Source organism: Salmo salar, chromosome ssa23 (genome assembly GCF_905237065.1).
Source record: "Salmo salar chromosome ssa23, Ssal_v3.1, whole genome shotgun sequence".
In the NCBI taxonomy this organism is placed as follows: Eukaryota; Metazoa; Chordata; class Actinopteri; order Salmoniformes; family Salmonidae; genus Salmo; species Salmo salar.
This window is the reverse complement of record NC_059464.1, coordinates 31,349,116-31,368,636: the sequence shown is the minus strand read 5'-3', so window position 1 is coordinate 31,368,636 and position 19,521 is coordinate 31,349,116. Positions and strand designations below refer to the sequence as shown.

Genomic DNA, 19,521 nt, shown 5'->3' with positions numbered 1-19,521 from the left:
GGCACTGTGGCCTGTGACCATACCTGGTTGGTTTTCCAATCCATCAATGGGAGTAACCGATCCATCAAGTCTGCTCCAAGTAGCAGGGTTACAGTTTCGAGGCTGGTAACATACACAGGGTGAACGAGCGATACGTCCTGGAAGTGTAGTTTCAGCATGACTCTCAATGTGAGAGGCGAGGTAGTCTGAGTGACCCCTCGAAGTTTAGTGTCGCATCGTTCCACTTTTAACCAACGTTTAGTTGGCTTCAAAGCCCTTTTTAGATCATCAAACAATGTTTGAGAGATGAGTGATATTGTCGCACCCGAATCAATTAGCGCATGACAAGCTAAGCAGTCCTCCAGGACTGTTTCCAGGTATGGCTGTTTAGATTCGTGGTTAGTGGACATATTCCCCACAAAGTGGAGTGGTCGTTCGCAACAACGTGATGTGCCATATCTGTTCAAGATGGAAGCAGATTTACTTTTCCGATTTTGAGTGGGCTTGGCTTTAACGAAGCGTTTGACCTTTTTCTTCGCAACTTTTGTATCAGAGTCTATAGACAGAGCCCGGGGGCTTGTTTCTTGATCAAGCGGGCCCTGGATAGGGTCTTGAATGAGAGCGGGAGAAATTTGAACTTTAATGTCCTTGCTATGGGTGTTAATTCCTGCGGACCTGGTGTCCAGTAATTCCCCGTCTAGTCCTTGTGACTTATCTTTTACCCTTTTCTCAAATTGTTCTCGCTTAAGTTCTTCCCGTAGTGGGACTTCTGGAGAACATTGGTCTACGTTTTGATCGTCCTTCAACCCTTTGTTACCCTTGTGCTCTGACACTTTTTGTGGGTTGGGTGCAGGAACGTAGCGAACGGGTCGATTGTAGCGGTAGTCATGTTGATGGCTACGTACTTTACAGTTATTTCGACCGCGGAGGTTATTGGAACCATGATTTCGTGGTAGAAACTGTTGTTGTGCGTCATCTCTCGACGCTCCAATACCTGATAATGCACCCTCTAACTGGAGTGAGTGCTCCTGGTTAAACTTCAAAACCGAGTGGTCAGGGATCTTAGCATTGTGAACTTTTGATGCCTCAAAAGCTGTGCTTGCAAGCTCTCTGAGTTGTAAGATAGGCAAGCCAACGTGGGCGGCAGGGCCCAAGTAGGTAATGAAGGTGGGATACATGTTCGACAGAAACATTTGTTTGAATGGTAACAGCTCTTCCATTCCTGTTTCAGTGAGTAGGCCAAAGTAAGCAGAACGAAGCCTATGATAGTAAGCTTGTGGGTGTTCGTTCCGAGCTTGTTTGACGATGTTAGCCAGTGAGCTATCGTGTTTGCGAGTCGCAGAACCACTGAATTCTAATTTCAAAGCTGTGGCAAGTTTAGCGTAGTCATTTAGCACGTGTTGCTGTTGTAGACGAATGAACCTCGTCACATGTCTATTCGACGTTCGCTTCAACAGGTAAACCCTGTCAGAACCCGTAGCGTTCGGGTAGCCATCCAACGCGTCCTCTATGTCAGCTAGGAACGTCTCAGTATCGTTTGGCTGACCTGGAACGGGGTCAAAGGTGGGGAAATTCTTGACGAGTTTGTCAAGGTATTCCGCGCCAAGCGGGCGGAGAGGGTTGGCTTCATCCTGTGGAGAGATTGGGGCCGAAAGGCCAAGAGAGGAAGCCAAGCCTTGTTGTTGTTGGCCAAGAGGCGCCATATTACTCAGTGCCGAAGGGCAAAGAGGAGAAGACTGAGGGACACATGAGGGAGGCAAGGTCTGAAACCTATTGTCTTCACTCCTGTGAGTACAGGGCTCCGGTTGCTTGGATGGGAAGTCGCGCTGTAGAGCGTGACCATTCTGGATTTCCTCCAGATGGTACCTAAGGGTGGAATTCTGCTGCATTGCAGAGTCCACTTGAGCGCTTAGAGTACTGATTTTGGACACGTGAGTGTCACACCTGCTCCTTTCGGTCTCAAACTTATCTGTCATGGTTTGCAGATAGAGGTCTTGAGTACGGAGCGAGAGATTCAGTGATGAGATTTCCTCTGCTTCCTTAGAAATCAATATTTCCATCCTCATCACCTGAGTTCTCTCATCATTCATTTGGTCAGCGACTTCAATAAGTTCTGCTGATTTATCATCCAACTTTGTCATTGTGTTCATTAACTGATCGTCTTTGGTCTGTAGCGCTTTGAGGAGTACCGTGTTATTTTGAGTAACATTCAACAAAACAGCATGCATGTTGTCAAGTTGAGCGCTCCTGTTTGTAGATAAATCTGAAGAGTTATCTAGTTTGGCATGGACATCATCGTATTTAGTTTTGGCTAAATCGAGTTGTTCCTGTAGCATATGATTTTGTTCCTGTAGAAAACGATTTTGTTGAAGAGCTTGTGCTGGGTTCATCGTCATACGTTTTTGCAATTACATTTAATTGTTCAGTTTTCGAACGCAGTTCCATAGCTTGCAGAATTTTTCCCTTGTCTGCATTGGTCATTGGTTTCCCGGTTCTCTCCACCTGTCCCTTTATGTCTACCGTTACCTGCTCGTGCTTCAGCTGTGCACTGCGGTAATGGACAGATGGCAATCTCGGATGGCAAGACATCAGAGCTAGACTGGAGAGAACCTTTAATAGGCCTGCGCCCGATGGTTGATTTTGGAAAACATTGTTGTCTGCTTTTCCACTAATGGCATAATTAAGGTTGTTATCGCTGCTGAGGTCAGAGATCAATCCATTTACGGGTGGAGGTTCACTAATTAGCGGGCGAGTGGGGACCACCCCCTCTGATAGCCTGCACATTATTAGAACATTTGAAAGGGAATTTTTTTTTTCTTCCTAATTTTCCTAAATTTTGGAATGTGGGGTGTGGGGAGCTGCAAAGACGATTTTAATCTATTTATAGACGTTAATGAACCATCAGTACTGTACAGTACTGTGGAAGTTGGATGTGAATGAATTTGCAAAAGCAAATTGAATTAATCAATGCCAATGATTAGTCCTACCTGGGTAGGCTATCTGGGTATTAAACTTGAATTACCTGAGCGGTTGCTTCATCCAGGTTAATATGCAAAGTTTAAGTTGTCTCATTTAATTGGAAGAACCTAGAAAGGTATGTTCGACAATTTAACTTATTAAATTGAATGAGACGATAATCCATACAATCTCCATTGATTGGATATCATAAGTGTAAACCGTAGGTCAAATGTTGGGACCCTTCACCACTAGGGTACGCTCCTCCCTGGGGCTGAGCGTCAGTAAAGGGGTTTTACTGACTGTGCCTTGCTAAAGCAGATTTTACTGATTAATCTATTTATGATATATCAAACCTGTATAGGCTATCTGGGAATTAACTTTCAATTAACCTGAGAGCCTTGCTTCATCTAAGTTAAGTTTGGAAAAAGTTAATCATGTCTCATTATGGACGCCCAATCAATTTTGGATATTTTTTTAAAAGATCCACTTGAAAAGGTAAATCTGGCAATTTCACTTGTTAGTTAAATTGAATGAGACGTCATATCCAGTCAATTGCGATTGTCTGGATATGTTACCGTGCTCCACGTTTGAATTTCCCCTAGAGATGTACTGGCAATTCTTCACCACCAGGGTGCAGAATGCTGAAATTAAACTGAAGTAGAAAGTTCGGACTTCCGTCGCACTAGGGAGGAATTTTAAACGTGGTACGGAGGAGGGTAAAATGTTCCCTCTCTGTTAGCTTGCCCGTAATGCTAAGCTATTGCTACTTGGTTCAGGAGTATCACTTCCAAGCACCAAAATAGGATCCTTTCACTATGGAAAGGGTGGGTTTTCTAGTGACGTCTCACCTTAACCCCATTCAGCATATTCTGCTAGCGTTTATGCTGACCGGAGCGACACGGTACTTAAATACAGATACGCATACGGTCTGCCCACACTGTCTTAGTGCGGTAGGCAAATTATTTGGCTCGGTTACCGGACAGTTAACTTCTAATTTCTAACCTTACTCTAGAAGTTAATTTTGACCGACAGAAATAGTACCGTTTGGCCTAACGGACTAAAACTGGAATTTATCCCTCACTGCTATCGACATAAGACCGGAGCTACTCTAAATAGCTTCTCTCAATGGAAAATGCACAATCACTTTGTTTAGATAGCAGGCTGTTTGTACAATTCTGTTTGCACAATTGATATATAGAATTTCACAGCAAAGTCCAATTCTATCTTAGATTCCTCGCACGGGGGCTCCATATATGTCGTGTCTTTGGGGGTACCATTAAACTGAAGACATGTTTATCAATTAGCTCCCTGTAATTATTATCACGCGATTAAACTGATTAATCGTTTAATTGTAATTAACTAGGAGATCGGGGCACCAAGGAGAATATTCAGATTACAAAGCTATAATTTTCCTAATATAACTTTCCTGTACTATAATATAATATTCTATTATAGTATAGGCCGATTATCTTCTGGTTTAAATGGTGTATTTTACCTCGACTCCAGTCTCATTCCAAACGTCGTAAATTGTTGTATCTGCACGAACCCAGTCTTTACTAAAATCATCCATACATCAATTGTCTTAAAATCATTTATTTACTACACTAAGTAATTAACAGAAAACATACAAACAGTAATTATCGTCACAAAGGATTGGTATAGTAATGTGCCCTAATGGCTAACAGGCATGGCTGGTCTGTTAGACAATGGGTCATAAACGGTCAACTGAGAATGCACACCTACAGAGTTCATTAATATTAACAATTGACAATTGAAGGCTCACTCATTCGGGAACAATTGCAATCAATATATATTTACGCTCAGTGTGTCGTTCTGATTCTTGTTGGAGAGTTCGGTTCTGTTGGGGAGTTTTGTCCGCGTTCTCTCTCTCTCTCTCTCTCTCTCTCTCTCTCTCTCTCTCGGTTAGAATGGATCTTTCAGAGCGACATTCATTAATGTCGTCATAGAATGGTTGTTTCATTGGTCTTCGCGTTCGATGATATAATTTACTTAGCTGCACACTAATAATTAATATCAAAGACTTGTTCTTATTCTGTCGGTATCAATAGTCTAAAAGTTAACCACGTGGTATGGTTCACTTTCAGTAGAGGAATTGGATGGTAAAAGCTATTGGCCATGGAGTGGAGGCCTGGTCTAAAGAAATGTAAATCAGGGTGGGTTTTATAGTGACCCTTGAACAGGCTTGTCAAATGACGCCTGGTCCTGTATGTGTCCCTGGGGGCGTGCCTATGACTGAGTTAGACTTGGTTACAGAAATACAATTCTATCACATTACATCAGTACATAGCATCTCAATGTATTACAAAAGCTTTATCCTTATTAATACATTCTATACAACCATTATGATGCAAGTCTCAAGCTGAGGCTATTATATAAACAGTTTTATGGTGATATGGCTATATTGTCTCTTCTGAGTATCACAAAATTGTACCAAGCGGACCAGTTCGTAGCTGGATTCTTCACCAATCTTCCATACCTTCTCCAGAACACACATGTCGCTCGGTTCTCCAATTCTATGAGTTGGAAGAATTTCCTTTGTCTCTCTATGAAACATGTGGTAGGAGATTCTCCTCTTAGGGTTTTTTCAACCCTTTCACACAGGGCCTGGGTTGGGGGGAAGGTAGGTTGGGGAATGGTACAAAGGGGAGGGGGTCAACTGTCCTTCCTGTACCCAAAGAGGCCAACGTCATGACATAGCATATTACATGGGAAATTGAAGTGTTTAATTTACAATGTTATAATGTGTGTTACTGGTGAATTCTACACTTTGGTGGGCAAATTTCACAATTTAATTTAGTCAACACATTCACAAATGGTGGCTTTGATCACAGTTTTGAAGTTTAGGTTTAGTTCATAGCTAGCTAGCAGCACAAGCAAACGTTGTGCAAATCTCTCTTCGCCCACCATCAACACCAACAATCTCTGCAATCCTCCTCCATGCCATTGACCTTCTGATTTTGTCTCTGTATTCTAGCAAAATTACATCGTATAAAATTGGAAAACCAGACACTGCGATGATTGGCTTTTCTCAATATATTTTGGGGGTTTTGCTTGCCCGGAACAAATGACAAGTTAAACTACAGTATGTTTCATGAACGGGAAGATTTTAAAGCAAACATCTGCTTCTCACTTGATTGGTTAACGGCAGTGGTGGCCGCGTGACATTTGCATAAGTTGAGCAGAGCTTAACCTTTTCAACTGATCCGGTAGCAGCATTCTCACACCCTCCCACACTAGCCCCGCACATTTCTCTGTGTGCCCTCGTTGAAAATGAATGATGCCACATCTGGTGAACTTCCTGTGTAACGGTGTGCTTTAGGACCATGCGGACGTCTCCGAGCCCCCAAAAATGATGTCCCCCCCCCACTTCTAAAACCTAAGTTGCGTCCCTGGAGTTCTATGCACATAATACTCTATCAAATAAAAACTCAACTATTTGAAGAAAGGGGAATAAAAGGCGAAGAACTAGAGAGATTATTAAATATTATTACATTTATTTATTAGCCTGCACATAAACCCAGCATTTTGACCTGAAGCCTTTGCAAAGGGTACTTTGGACAGGACAAGTCAGATGTGGAATAAGTTTTCAAGTGTAATAACTGTATCATAACCAATTAATTAGGCTACAATAAACTACCATCCTGACTTGACGGTGGCCTACATCTGTAAAACCTGTCAACTTCACGAAAGCTTTAGTTTATGGTTAACTATGCATTCCTCTTTGGCGTTTACCTGAGGGCTGTTTCCTCTCATAGAAGGTTTGTCACTCAGCCTGGTCTCAGAGACTAGACGTATAGTAAACGTAAATTATGTTATGTCTACCCGTGAGTCCAGGTTATATCACTAGGCAAATGGCCGGTATCGCTTGAAAGCATGTGTGAGGTTTTGAATGTTTCCAAATGCAAATTCGAATGGTGTAATGATGACTCTGACTCTCTTCAGTGTATCAACAACTTATTGTAACATTGCATTGTTTAATCATCATCTGAGAAGTGGACATATTGTTCTCCTCTCTGACTGTCCACTGGGCTGTGTGTCCTCAGGCACAGGGGAGAGTGGGAAAACCACCTTCATCAGACAGATGAGGATCATCCATGGAAGAGGCTTCTCTGAGGAGGAAAGACGGGACTTCGCCAAGCTCATCTACCAGAACATCTTCACAGCTGTGAAGGCTATGACCCGGGCCATGATCACCCTCAAACTGCCCTATGCCTATCCAGAGAATGAGGTCAGGGTCTGGTTACATACTGTTCAATCAAACTGGCCTAACCATGAGTGAAAGGCACCCTCTGTTGCATCTATCTATCTGCCCTCAGATGTATGCCAGGTGGGTGCAGGATGTGGATGTCTCTGTCACCCAGCTGGACAGAGGCAATGTGGATGCCATCCGCCGTCTCTGGGCCGACCCAGGCCTCCGGGTCTGCTACAGCCGCCGCAGCGAGTACCAGCTGTTGGACTCGACAGAGTAGTGAGTACCACCAGTATGTCTTGGTCTCGCTCTCTGTCTCTGTCTTTTTCTCTCTCTGTCTCTCTCGCCGTGGGATAGATTTACTAAGCGTTTGCCCCAGGTGCAATATTTGCTAAGTTTGCACCTGCTTTTTTCAGTAGAGGCTAAAAAACTATGAAGTAGATGGTTTTTGCTTCCTTGGTAAGATGTACCTATGTAATACAAAATGTTATACCTTAATAATCACAATGAATGAAAAAACGATTGTTTCATTCACAAAACTATGTCCCCATTGTACAGCACTGTGCATTGTACACTGTCCTTATCAACTGCAAAGTCCATGATGTCCATTGGAGGGGGCTAGTTCTCCACAAATAAATGTACAACCAGCTCTCAGCCATGTTAAAAACACATATTCACAAACAGCCATCTTGTCCGGCACCATTTGATTTCATTTTATAAATCAAATCATATAGCAGAGAGAACAGTCTATGGCTTGGGTGGCTGGAGTCTTTGACAATTTTTGGGGCCTTTCTCTGACACCGACTGGTATAGAGGTCCTGGATGGCAGGGAGCTCGGCCCCAGTGATGTACTGAGCCGTACTCACCAGCCTCTGTAGCGCCTTTTGGTCTGGTGCCTTGCAGTCCGTTCCAAGCGGTGATGCAGCCAGTCAAGATGCTCTCAATGGTGCAGCTGTATAACTTTTTGAGGATCTGAGGGCCCATGCCAAATCTTTTCAGCCTCCTGAGGGAGAAGAGGCGTTGTAGTGCCCTCTTCACAACTGTGTGGGTGTGTGTGGACCATGTTAATTCCTTAGTGATGTGGACACTGAGGAACTTGAATCTCTCGACCCACTCCACTACAGCCCCGTCGATGTGGGCATGCTCGTCTCTCCTGTTCCTGTAGTCCATGATCAGCTCCATTGTCTTGCTGACGTTGAGGGAGAGGTTGTTGTCCTGGCACCACACTGCCATGTCTCTGACCTCCTCCCTATAGGCTGCCTCATCACCATCAGTGATCAGTTCTACCACGTCATGTTGTCAGCAAACTTGAAGATGGTGTTGGAGTCGTACGCAGCTACACAGTCGTGGGTGAACAGGGAGTAGGGGACTAAGCACATACCCATGAGGGGCCCCCGTGTTGATGGTCAGCATGGCGGATGTGTTGTTGCCTACCCTCACCGCCTTAGGGCAGACTGTCAGGAAGTCTAGGATCCAGTTGCAGAGGGAGGTGTTCAGTCACTGGGTCCTGAGCTTGGTGATGAGCATGGAGGGAACTATGGAGTTGAATGCTGAGCTGTAGTCAACGAACAGCATTCTTACATAGGTATTGCTTTTGTCCCGGTGGGTGAGGAGTGTAATATGGACTGCGTCATCTGTGGACACGGTCACAATACAGATCATTTCTCAAAAGTATACTTTTTCACTTTCCACCCATTTTTGAAAGCTACCCGATAGTAGTTATTTTCCTTTTAGAATTAATTTACTAATTAAGTTGAAATTGAATAAATTGATACAGACAAAGTCAACAAGTTGATGTCAGAGTAAATGATGCATCACATTACGAGAAAATGAAATAGGCCTAATGTTGCACTGCTATCTGTCCCTGCCCGTCTCCCCTCCTGTCCCCTCTCTCCTTCTCCCTGCTCTCTCAGTATTTACTCAGCTAGCTCTGAGTCATTATAGCAGCTTGATAAGAAACATGCACACAGTCAGTCAACATCCAATTAATGACAGGTTGTGTCAACATAAACCATTAAAACAATCATCCCAACACAGTGGTAAGGACTCCATGTGCCTTTTTCTAATTTCACAGCTCAATTCCTTCCGCACGACTCAATTTGTGTTGATTGTTGTTGTATGTAACATCCCGTTGATATTACATGTCTCATGTACAGAATGAACTTGCTACTGCCATTGTCATTACCATGGGAAAGATAATTGTATCACATTTTTTGTGTTCTCTGTCTTTCTTTGTCTGTTTCTCTCTCTTTTTTGCCCTCTCCCTCTTTCTCTGCTTCTGTCCTTTTCAGCTACATGACCAATCTGGACCGCATATCAGCCCCAGACTACATCCCCACTGCTCAGGACGTGCTGCGCGTCCGATTCCCCACCACCGGCATCCATGACTACTCCTTCACTGTGCAGAAAATCACACTCAGGTGGCCACACCCTCACTCATATCACTCAGATCGCTCACCCTGGACTCACCCAGACTTCAAGGGAACTAATAGAACACCAGAGCTGCTGATGAGATTGTGGACTACGCTATAGGCTATCTTTGATATTGTCTGACTCTACCCTTGGCTGTTTGGGACACAGTGGAATTACAAGCACATACAATCACATTACACAGAAAACTTGCTGAAAACATACACATTTATTTTTGTGCTTTTGAACATGGCGATGTCATTGTTTTTTACGAAACCTTTGTGTTATTAATATGAAAGTTCCAGCTGTGTTCAGGTGTGGTGTTTTTCACCACCCCTGTTGTGAAAGGTTGGACTGTAATTTGTCTCCGTAATCAGGCAGGCAGGATACAGTGGGATAGAAATGGTGAGGTATCAATTATGGCCTTTTTTAGAGCCAAATGCTCTATGAGGCTCATTTGCATGAGGACTTGGAAACTGTGAAAATGTGTGACAGAAGGAGAGAGAAGAAATAAGTATCGGTATACACAGGAGGATATTCCTCTCAGCCTTTCTCACAGTGTTAGCTACACCTCAGACACTTCTAGCTCATTAACAACTCTCACCAGCTGCCTCGTCGAGACAAGGCCCCTGCCATGCGTGGCATCACAAACACCTTATTGATAAAGGTCACGTGTGTGTGTGTGTGTGTGTGTGTGTGTGTGTGTGTGTGTGTGTGTGTGTGTGTGTGTGTGTGTGTGTGTGTGTGTGTGTTGAAAGATGCTCTAATAGGTGTTTCTAACTTTCTCTCTATCTCTCTCTCTGGGTAGGATTGTGGATGTGGGTGGACAGAAGTCAGAGAGGCGGAAGTGGATCCATTGTTTTCAGGACGTCACATCCCTCATTTTCCTGGCTTCCCTCAGCGAGTACGACCAGGTCCTGGAGGAGAGAGAGACTGATGTGAGTACCTGTCTGTCTTTCTGTCTGATTGTCTCGGCCTGCTTGTCTGTCTTACACGCTGGCTGGCTGCCTGTCTCTCTGTCTGACTGGATGTCTGTCAATACCTGTCTAACTATCTGCCTGCCTGCCTGCCTGCCTGCCTGCCTGCCTGCCTGCCTGCCTGCCTGCCTGCCTGCCTGCCTGCCTGCCTGCCTGCCTGTCTATCTGTCTGTTTATCCTCTGTGTTGTCCTTGGCCTTCATTTCATGGCATAGTTTGTATTTTGGTCTCAACCAAGTAAACATTGAATCCTCCGTTTTCTATCCAGAGGTTTTTCTGGCCATGGCCAACAGGTTTCACTGTTGCGTATCAAAACCTGCTGCCATACCACTATCTCTCCAACCCTCCCTCCCTCCTGACCAAGGCTCACTAAGCCGCTTATCTTTCCTGGCCACTTTTGAGTCTCTCTCTAAATTCATTAACCTTCACTGTGCCCCTGCCCCCATATTCTCTCCTCTCCCCCCTCTCCCACCTCTCCCTTCCCTCTCCCCCTATTAGAACCGTATGGAGGAGAGCTTGGCTCTGTTCTACACCACCATCCATTCCCCCTGGTTCCTCAACACCTCCATCATCCTCTTCCTTAACAAGACAGACATCCTCGCTGATAAGATCCAGGCGTCCGACCTGCAGAAGTACTTCCCAGGGTTCACAGGTAGGTCTACACACACACAGGTGCATACACTCACACATGCATGCGTACACATACACACACATCCCCTCCATTGAGGTAAATAGCAGTGTGATGGATGTAAACTCAGAGTCACATCCTTTGGTGTTAGTTTTTCTTTCTCAGGGCGATGTAGTTAACTGTTCTGGCTGGAATAACAGAGACCTTATGACAGGGTTCCCCAACTGGCGGGTTTTTGCATTATTGTTGGACATGTAAAAAATGACTAAAACCACCAGCAAATTAGCTCCAAGTGATTTTAGTTTTCGAAATCTGTTCCAAAGTATTCCCATGCATAATAGAGAGCTACTGTATATGTGATTGTGTACATAAGTAAGCAAGGTTTGAAATTATTGTTTTTGTCAAATATTATATCTGTTTGGGCTTCTTGTGGTTAGTTTTCAGTCTACAAATGATTTGTAATTATGTTCCAGCCCCCTGACCATCCACTCAAGAATCTAGTTGATGCCCTGCCTTATGATATTCAAAAAAAGTAGTTTAGAAAGTAATTTCAAACCTCTTTTGAAAGGGGTTTCATAGGGTGAGTTCTCACATGATGTAACGGTTGCCTTTAGAGAGAGCGGACCAAAACGCAGCGGAGTTAGTGTTCGTCATATTTAATTGAGAAAACAGACACTATACAATACAAAACAATAAACAGACAACCAAAACAGTCCTGTCACGTTAAACACAGTAACACGAACAGAAACAATTACCCACAAAACCCCAACGGAAAAACATGCACTTACAGTGCCTTGCGAAAGTATTCGGCCCCCTTGAACTTTTCGACCTTTTGCCACATTTCAGGCTTCAAACATAAAGATATAAAACTGTATTTTTTTGTGAAGAATCAACAACAAGTGGGACACAATCATGAAGTGGAACAAAATTTATTGCATATTTCAAACTTTTTTAACAAATAAAAAACAGAAAAATTGGGCGTGCAAAATTATTCAGCCCCTTTACTTTCAGTGCAGCAAACTCTCTCCAGAAGTTCAGTGAGGATCTCTGAATGATCCAATGTTGACCTAAATGACTAATGATGATAAATAGAATCCACCTGTGTGTAATCAAGTCTCCGTATAAATGCACCTGCTCTGTGATAGTCTCAGAGGTCCGTTTAAAGCGCAGAGAGCATCATGAAGAACAAGGAACACACCAGGCAGGTCCGAGATACTGTTGTGGAGAAGTTTAAAGCCGGATTTGGATACAAAAAGATTTCCCAAGCTTTAAACATCCCAAGGAGCACTGTGCAAGCGATAATATTGAAATGGAAGGAGCATCAGACCACTGCAAATCTACGAAGACCCGGCCGTCCCTCTAAACTTTCAGCTCATACAAGGAGAAGACTGATCAGAGATGCAGCCAAGAGGCCCATGATCACTCTGGATGAACTGCAGAGATCTACAGCTGAGGTGGGAGACTCTGTCCATAGGACAACAATCAGTCGTATACTGCACAAATCTGGCCTTTATGGAAGAGTGGCAAGAAGAAAGCCATTTCTTAAAGATATCCATAAAAAGTGTTGTTTAAAGTTTGCCACTAGCCACCTGGGAGACACACCAAACATGTGGAAGAAGGTGCTCTGGTCAGATGAAACCAAAATCGAACTTTTTGGCAACAATGCAAAACGTTATGTTTGGCGTAAAAGCAACACAGCTCATCACCCTGAACACACCATCCCCACTGTCAAACATGGTGGTGGCAGCATCATGGTTTGGGCCTGCTTTTCTTCAGCAGGGGCAGGGAAGATGGTTAAAATTGATGGGAAGATGGATGGAGCCAAATACAGGACCATTCTGGAAGAAAACCTGATGGAGTCTGCAAAAGACCTGAGACTGGGACGGAGATTTGTCTTCCAACAAGACAATGATCCAAAACATAAAGCAAAATCTACAATGGAATGGTTCACAAATAAACATATCCAGGTGTTAGAATGGCCAAGTCAAAGTCCAGACCTGAATCCAATCGAGAATCTGTGGAAAGAACTGAAAACTGCTGTTCACAAACGCTCTCCATCCAACCTCACTGAGCTCGAGCTGTTTTGCAAGGAGGAATGGGCAAAAATTTCAGTCTCTCGATGTGCAAAACTGATAGACCCCAAGCGACTTACAGCTGTAATCGCAGCAAAAGTTGGCGCTACAAAGTATTAACTTAAGGGGGCTGAATAATTTTGCACGGACAATTTTTCAGTTTTTTATTTGTTAAAAAAGTTTGAAATATCCAATAAATTTCGTTCCACTTCATAATTGTGTCCCACTTGTTGTTGATTCTTCACAAAAAATTACAGTTTTATATCTTTATGTTTGAAGCCTGAAATGTGGCAAAAGGTCGAAAAGGTCAAGGGGGCCGAATACTTTCGCAAGGCACTGTATGTGTGACTCCCAATCAACAGCAACGAACTTCAGCTGTGCCTGATTTGGGAGCCACACACGGCCCAAAACAAAGAAATACAAACACAGAAACAGAACATAGAACGCCCACCCAATGTAACACCCTGGCCTAACCAAAAATAAAGAACAAAAAACCCCTCTCTATTGCCAGGGCATTACAGTACCCCCCCCTCAAGGTGCGGACTCCGGCCGCAAAACCTGACACTGAAGGGGAGGGTCTGGGTGGGCCCTCTTACGGTGGCGGCTCAGGTGTGGGACGTAGCCTCTGCCCCACCCTTGGCGTCGCCCTCTTAGGTGGCGCACCTGGCCGCGCCGAAGGTCTGGTGGGCGACCCTGGCTTCGCCCGGCTGGCGGGCGGCGATGGCTGCGCCCGGCAGACGGGACACTCTGGCTGACCCGGGCAGACGGGACACTCTGGCTGACCCGGGCAGGCGGGCCACTCTGGCAGATCCGGGCAGGCGGGGCACTCTGGCAGATCCGGCTCAGGATTCACCAGGCTGGGGAGACATGAGGGAGGCCTGGATCTGGGCGCAGGCCCTGGACTCACCAGGCTGGGGAGACCCGCTGGAGGCCTGGTCTGAGGAGGCGGCACAGGAGAGACCAGGGTGGAGGGATCCACCGGAGGACTGGTCCTTGGAGGAGGCACAGGACGAACCAGGATGGGGAGACCCACTGGAGGACTGGTCCGAGGAGGAGGCACGGGCTTGACCAGGATGAGGAGACCCACTGGAGGACTGGTCCGTGGAGGAGGCACGGGCTTGACCAGGATAGGGAGACCCACTGGAGGACTGGTCTGTGGAGGAGGCACGGGCTTGACCAGGATAGGGAGACCCACTTGAGGACTGGTCCGTGGAGGAGGCACGGGCTTGACCAGGATGGGAAGACATGCAGGAGGCCTGGTTCTGGGTGTAGGCACAGGATGTGCAGGGCTGGGAAGACATGCAGGAGGCCTGTTTCTGGGCGCAGGCACAGTCTTCACCAGACAACCAGCACACACCTCAGGACGAGTATGGAGAGCTGCCTCAGGTGACATCATTTCCACGACACGCTCCGTAGGGCGAATGCCGTGCCTTATGCACCAAACTAGCAGCTCTCTCATCTCTCTCTCTCCTTTAATTTCCCCATTAACTCCGTCACAGTCTCTGCCTCGTACCCCTCGCTCACCTCCAATGTCAGCCCGACTGGCTCTGGTTCCGACCTCGGCTCCGCCGACTGTCCCGTGTGCCCCCCCAATTTTTTTTATTGGGGCTGCCTCTCGTGTTCGTTGCGCTCTCTCTCCTCATAATATCGCCTCTCCGCTCTCGCCGCTTCAATCTCCCACTGCGGGAGGCGATAATCCCCAGCCTGAGTCCATGGTCCCTCTCCGTCCAGTATCTGTTCCCATGTCCACGAGTCCATCAAGCTGTTCTCCTGTTGCTCCTTCCACCTCCGCTGCTTGGTCCTGGTTTGGTGGGTAATTCTATAACGGTTGCCTTTAGAGCGGACCAAAACGCAGCGGAGTTAGTGTTCGTCATATTTAATTGAGAAAACGGACACTCTACAATACAAAACAATAAACAGACAACCAAAACAGTCCTGTCACGTTAAACACAGTAACACGAACAGAAACAATTACCCACAAAACCCCAACGGAAAAACATGCACTTATGTGTGACTTCCAATCAACAGCAACGAACTTCAGCTGTGCCTGATTTGGGAGCCACACACGGCCCAAAACAAAGAAATACAAACACATAGAAACAGAACATAGAACGCCCACCCAATGTAACACCCTGGCCTAACCAAAATAAAGAATAAAAAACCCCTCTCTATGGCCAGGGCGTTACACATGAATACATAACCATGCTGGCTATAGCAAAACCAGTAAACATAATGTTCTTTAAGTACCAAATCATTGTTTCTTAATGCAGGGATTATTGTTTCAGCAAGGGTTGAATGTGTGATTGATTTCATGTGTATGGTGTGGGTACATAGTTTACTAACGATGTGCCTCCACTGATGTGGAAGGAAGGTATCCGAGCCTCTCTAGAGCTTCCCCACCACACTTCCACTCCTCCGGCATGTTGCCCATGGCAACTATAAATACCCTGCACTTTGCATCGCCAAGCCATCACTCCAGGGGGTTTGGGGAGACGTTACTCCTTCCTCCATAAACTCTCTGAATTTAAGTTTTGTTTATTGTCACATACACCGGATAGGTGCAGTGAAATGTGTTGTTTTACAGGGTGAGCCATAGTAGTACGGCGCCCCTGGAGCAAATTAGGTGCCATCAACAGATTTTTCACCTTGTCGGCTTTGGTATTCGAAACCAGCGACCTTTCGGTTATTGGTCCAACACTCTAACCGCTAGGCTACCTGACGCACTGAGGTTAGGTTCATCCATATTGGCCTTTTAATGTAAAGTTGCTATTTTAACTTTTTGTGCTATAACGTTGCGATGGTAACATTATGTGATGGTTGCCTGATTTTTATACTTCTGTACTATCTTGGGATTTTATCCTTTGCTTTTCATCTTTGTTTCTATTGGCCTCCAATTTCTCTCTCCCATTTACCCACACCCCCTGACCTCTTCTCTCCCCTCTCTTTCTCTCCACCCTCACTGTGGTTGTCTCCATCTCTTTCCTGCCCCCTGTCCTCCCCCTCACCCCACACCTGAAGGAAAGCGACGTGACGCTCAGGATGCTATGAAGTATATCCAGAAGATGTATAAGCAGCAGACTCGCAGCCAGGACAAGGAGATCAGCAAGATGCTGTACCCCCACTTCACCTGCGCCACCGACACCAACAACATCTCCAATGTATTCAATGCCGTCAAGGACACGGTGCTCCTCAAGGCCCTCAGCGACTATGGGGTGATGTGATGGGCCTGGGGGCCCTCCTGTCTGGGGAGCAACACTCAACGAACACTCAGGGCTGAAGAGACTCTCCCCCGATCCCTTCCTCGCTCACTTTTCTTCTCTCTCCATCTCAGCGCCGGTGGGGATGCTTTCTGGCCAAACCTTCTTATTGTAGGAATGAATCTCAGACAGAATGGACTCCTGAACACACACACACACACACACACTCTACAGGATCTGATCATAGTTTTTTCCCCCCTCTGGTTGTTATTGTATAATGTTGTGTGTAAGGGCTTGGAGATGCAGTGCTCTACCTGTGCTTGAAACTGGACTAGAGATGTCATGATGTGCTGTGCCTCCATTATGTTAGTGATGACTTTAGTAGGGGGAGAGGAGAACTCTATAGCCCATATGTATCACCAACACCCCCGTGTTGATAGAAAAGGCCTCTGCTCTAGAGATCACTACAAAAGCTTCCACTCTATCTGTGTGTTGAATGAATGCTACTGTACACGTGTTGTAGCCATTACATAACACATCATTTACACTAACACGTTTACACTTATGAGAAGGTGCCACCAAAGAAGGCTTGTGTAACATTGTGTTTGGTTTGTCTTTTAATTTGTTTTATTGGTCGATAGCCGTATATTTCTCGCTGGATTCCAGGTGTGAGGTGTGATGAAGGCGGGAAATGTGAGAGTCGATGGGTTCCCCTGACACAGTATGTTATGCAATGATGTACTACACTGTTAGGATTCTTGGTTTGGTTCATTGTGGATGTTCTTGTCTCTTCCAATAATGTGCTTGCTTTTCGACCAATCACTACCTGCTATACATTGAGTTCATATGGGAACAACAATACCAGTGAATCAATACATCGCCCAACAAATCAGAGTCCTTAAAGGTATAATTCAATGTGTCATTTTGTAATTTGGGTGATTTCCTTACCCTGTAGCAGTCTATGTACAAGGTATGACAGTAATCCATGCTTTGGTTTAGATTCCCTGGCACTGTTTCCACATGCAAATGTTTTAGCATTTGTGGCACAAATCCCATTCAAGTCATGGGACCGATTTATTAGCAATTTTTGCGCATCATGTTCAAATCATCTATAAGTGACTTTGGACAGCTTCACAATACTTTAGGATGATTTGGACATAAATTATAATATTGGTCCCATGACGGATTTGTGCTACAAATGCTAAAATGTTGTCATTTGGAAAATGTGCAAGGGAAACTAAACCAAAGCATGGATTGCTGTCATACTGTATCTTGTACAAAGACTGCTTACAGGGTAAGGAAACTAATGTGTAATTTGGGTGAACTATCCCTTTAAGAGCAGGAGCCACGTACAGGGTTAATACTAGCTGGCAGGCATGCTGCTGTTGATGCTATTAGGTGGTTGAGGGAGGCCAGTAGAAATAAAAGCCTGGTATCTTGAGCGGTTCAAGTCCTGCTACTGTCTGATAGCTCCAAAAATCAACAGCAAAAATCAGAGTGTAGTTGGGATGTGAATGGTGATAGGCTACAGCCCACAGTAGGGCTTTGAGCGGTGGAGTTTCCTGATCATCTCTTCGGGCTGCGCTGCGGAGTGTCATCAAAGGTTACACAGCAAAACAAGGATTTAATCATTGTATTGATTATAAACATCTCTTTATTCATCGTTGGCAAGCCCTTTTACTCTGGTCCCCATATCCATATTTATGTTGAGTCGATATTTAGCTCAGTATGCTCTGGCTGTGCTCAAATTGTTACTAGGCCGGTAGGATTTTATATTGGATTATATATTGGTTCAATTGAAGCGATATGGTCTCTATACATATGAGTGTAATATCCATCTCAATATGTGTGAGTGGAGCAGGGTGGAGTCTGTCTGACAATACAGGTATTAATATTCTAACGTGTGTGTGTGTGTGTGGGGGGGGAAGGACTTCAAAGTCAGATTAAAACCTCTTCCATTTAATTGAATTCAGTAATGACAAATTGACAGATCATACAGTGTGGTATGCATCTATTTTATCAAGATTTCAGAATATTGCTTTGGGACAGTGTGAATAATGTATGCAGTATAAGGATTTGACCTGTGTTTTCTAACTTTTGACTCAAATTGTTTTTTTTGTAAAGGATTTGGGTCTGAATGTGCAACTACTGTATAGCTATATACTGTATATATGCAGAACTGAACATAAGCCCTGCTGTTGTGAAATATGAATTGTGTTCACCTTATTTTTATATTAGACAACCTCATTAACAGCTACAATGACTGGAGGTGTTGTATATCTTACAGACTTAAACATTGGGAGAACTCTTATTTGGTGCAAATATTTTGTATAGATTTGGGAAGAATTTGGGGGAAATATTTTCAGATTAGATTAAAGTGATGTTTTGACAAAGATTCTGTTTTTGTGTTTTTCTTCAGACTATGGTACTCATGGGAAATGTAGTGTACTGCTGCATGGCTTGCCTTGTTGATATAGCTTCCTGTCACTTATGACTCCAAGGAGGAGGGGCTTAGCTTAACCTGCTTTTTTTCAAATAGTCATACAGGATCTTTAACCTGCCATTTATCATTTCAATAAACCCCTGTGTGCTTAAGGTGTGGCCCGAGAGAACCTGTAAGGACAGGTGTGTGGGTCCACAAACAGACAGCTGGCTTTGGATTTTATATTGGTGCAATTGAAGTGATATGGTCTCTGTACATATGAGTGTAATATCCATCTCAATATGTGTGTATGTATAAGATGGCACCAGAGAAGAAGGCTGAATTTTTACGTGCTCCTATCGAATTGTGTTTTTTGTTTCTTTCTTTCTTGTTTTTTTTAACTTATTTTTTTATTTATTTTGTTGCTGCTACCGTCTCTTATGACCGAAAATAACTTTGGGACATCAGAACTGCGATTACTCACCGCGGACTAGCAGAATCCTTTTTTTCCTTTAACGAGTCCGACGAGCCCGATGTGAATGACATACTGCTAGTCCAACAGGCCCAGATCTGAGAATTCGTAGGCGATCGAATAAACCCCCACTGCCTTCCATTCAGCTAGCAAACGTGTAATCTTTGGAAAATAAAATCAATGACCTACGCGCAGATT

General features: G+C 44.6%; 1 protein-coding gene across 3 annotated transcripts in view; it reads left to right on the top strand.

Annotated features, from left to right (window-relative positions):
* The window catches only part of LOC106584405 (guanine nucleotide-binding protein subunit alpha-11), a 29,950-nt gene extending 11,126 nt beyond the window's left edge, over positions 1–18,824 (top strand). For 2 of the 3 annotated variants that reach the window (XM_014169686.2, XM_014169687.2), the window contains exons 3-8: positions 7,002–7,186; positions 7,275–7,426; positions 9,439–9,567; positions 10,365–10,494; positions 11,031–11,184; positions 16,251–18,824. In XM_014169686.2, the coding sequence (XP_014025161.1) occupies positions 7,002–7,186; positions 7,275–7,426; positions 9,439–9,567; positions 10,365–10,494; positions 11,031–11,184; positions 16,251–16,453 (953 nt within the window). In that variant the 3' untranslated portion in view covers positions 16,454–18,824. Of the gene's footprint in view, positions 1–7,001; positions 7,187–7,274; positions 7,427–9,438; positions 9,568–10,364; positions 10,495–11,030; positions 11,185–15,816; positions 16,179–16,250 lie in introns of those variants that run through there. The other variant, XM_045706317.1, reaches the window with a different exon arrangement.
* The last annotated feature ends 697 nt before the right edge of the window (positions 18,825–19,521 follow it).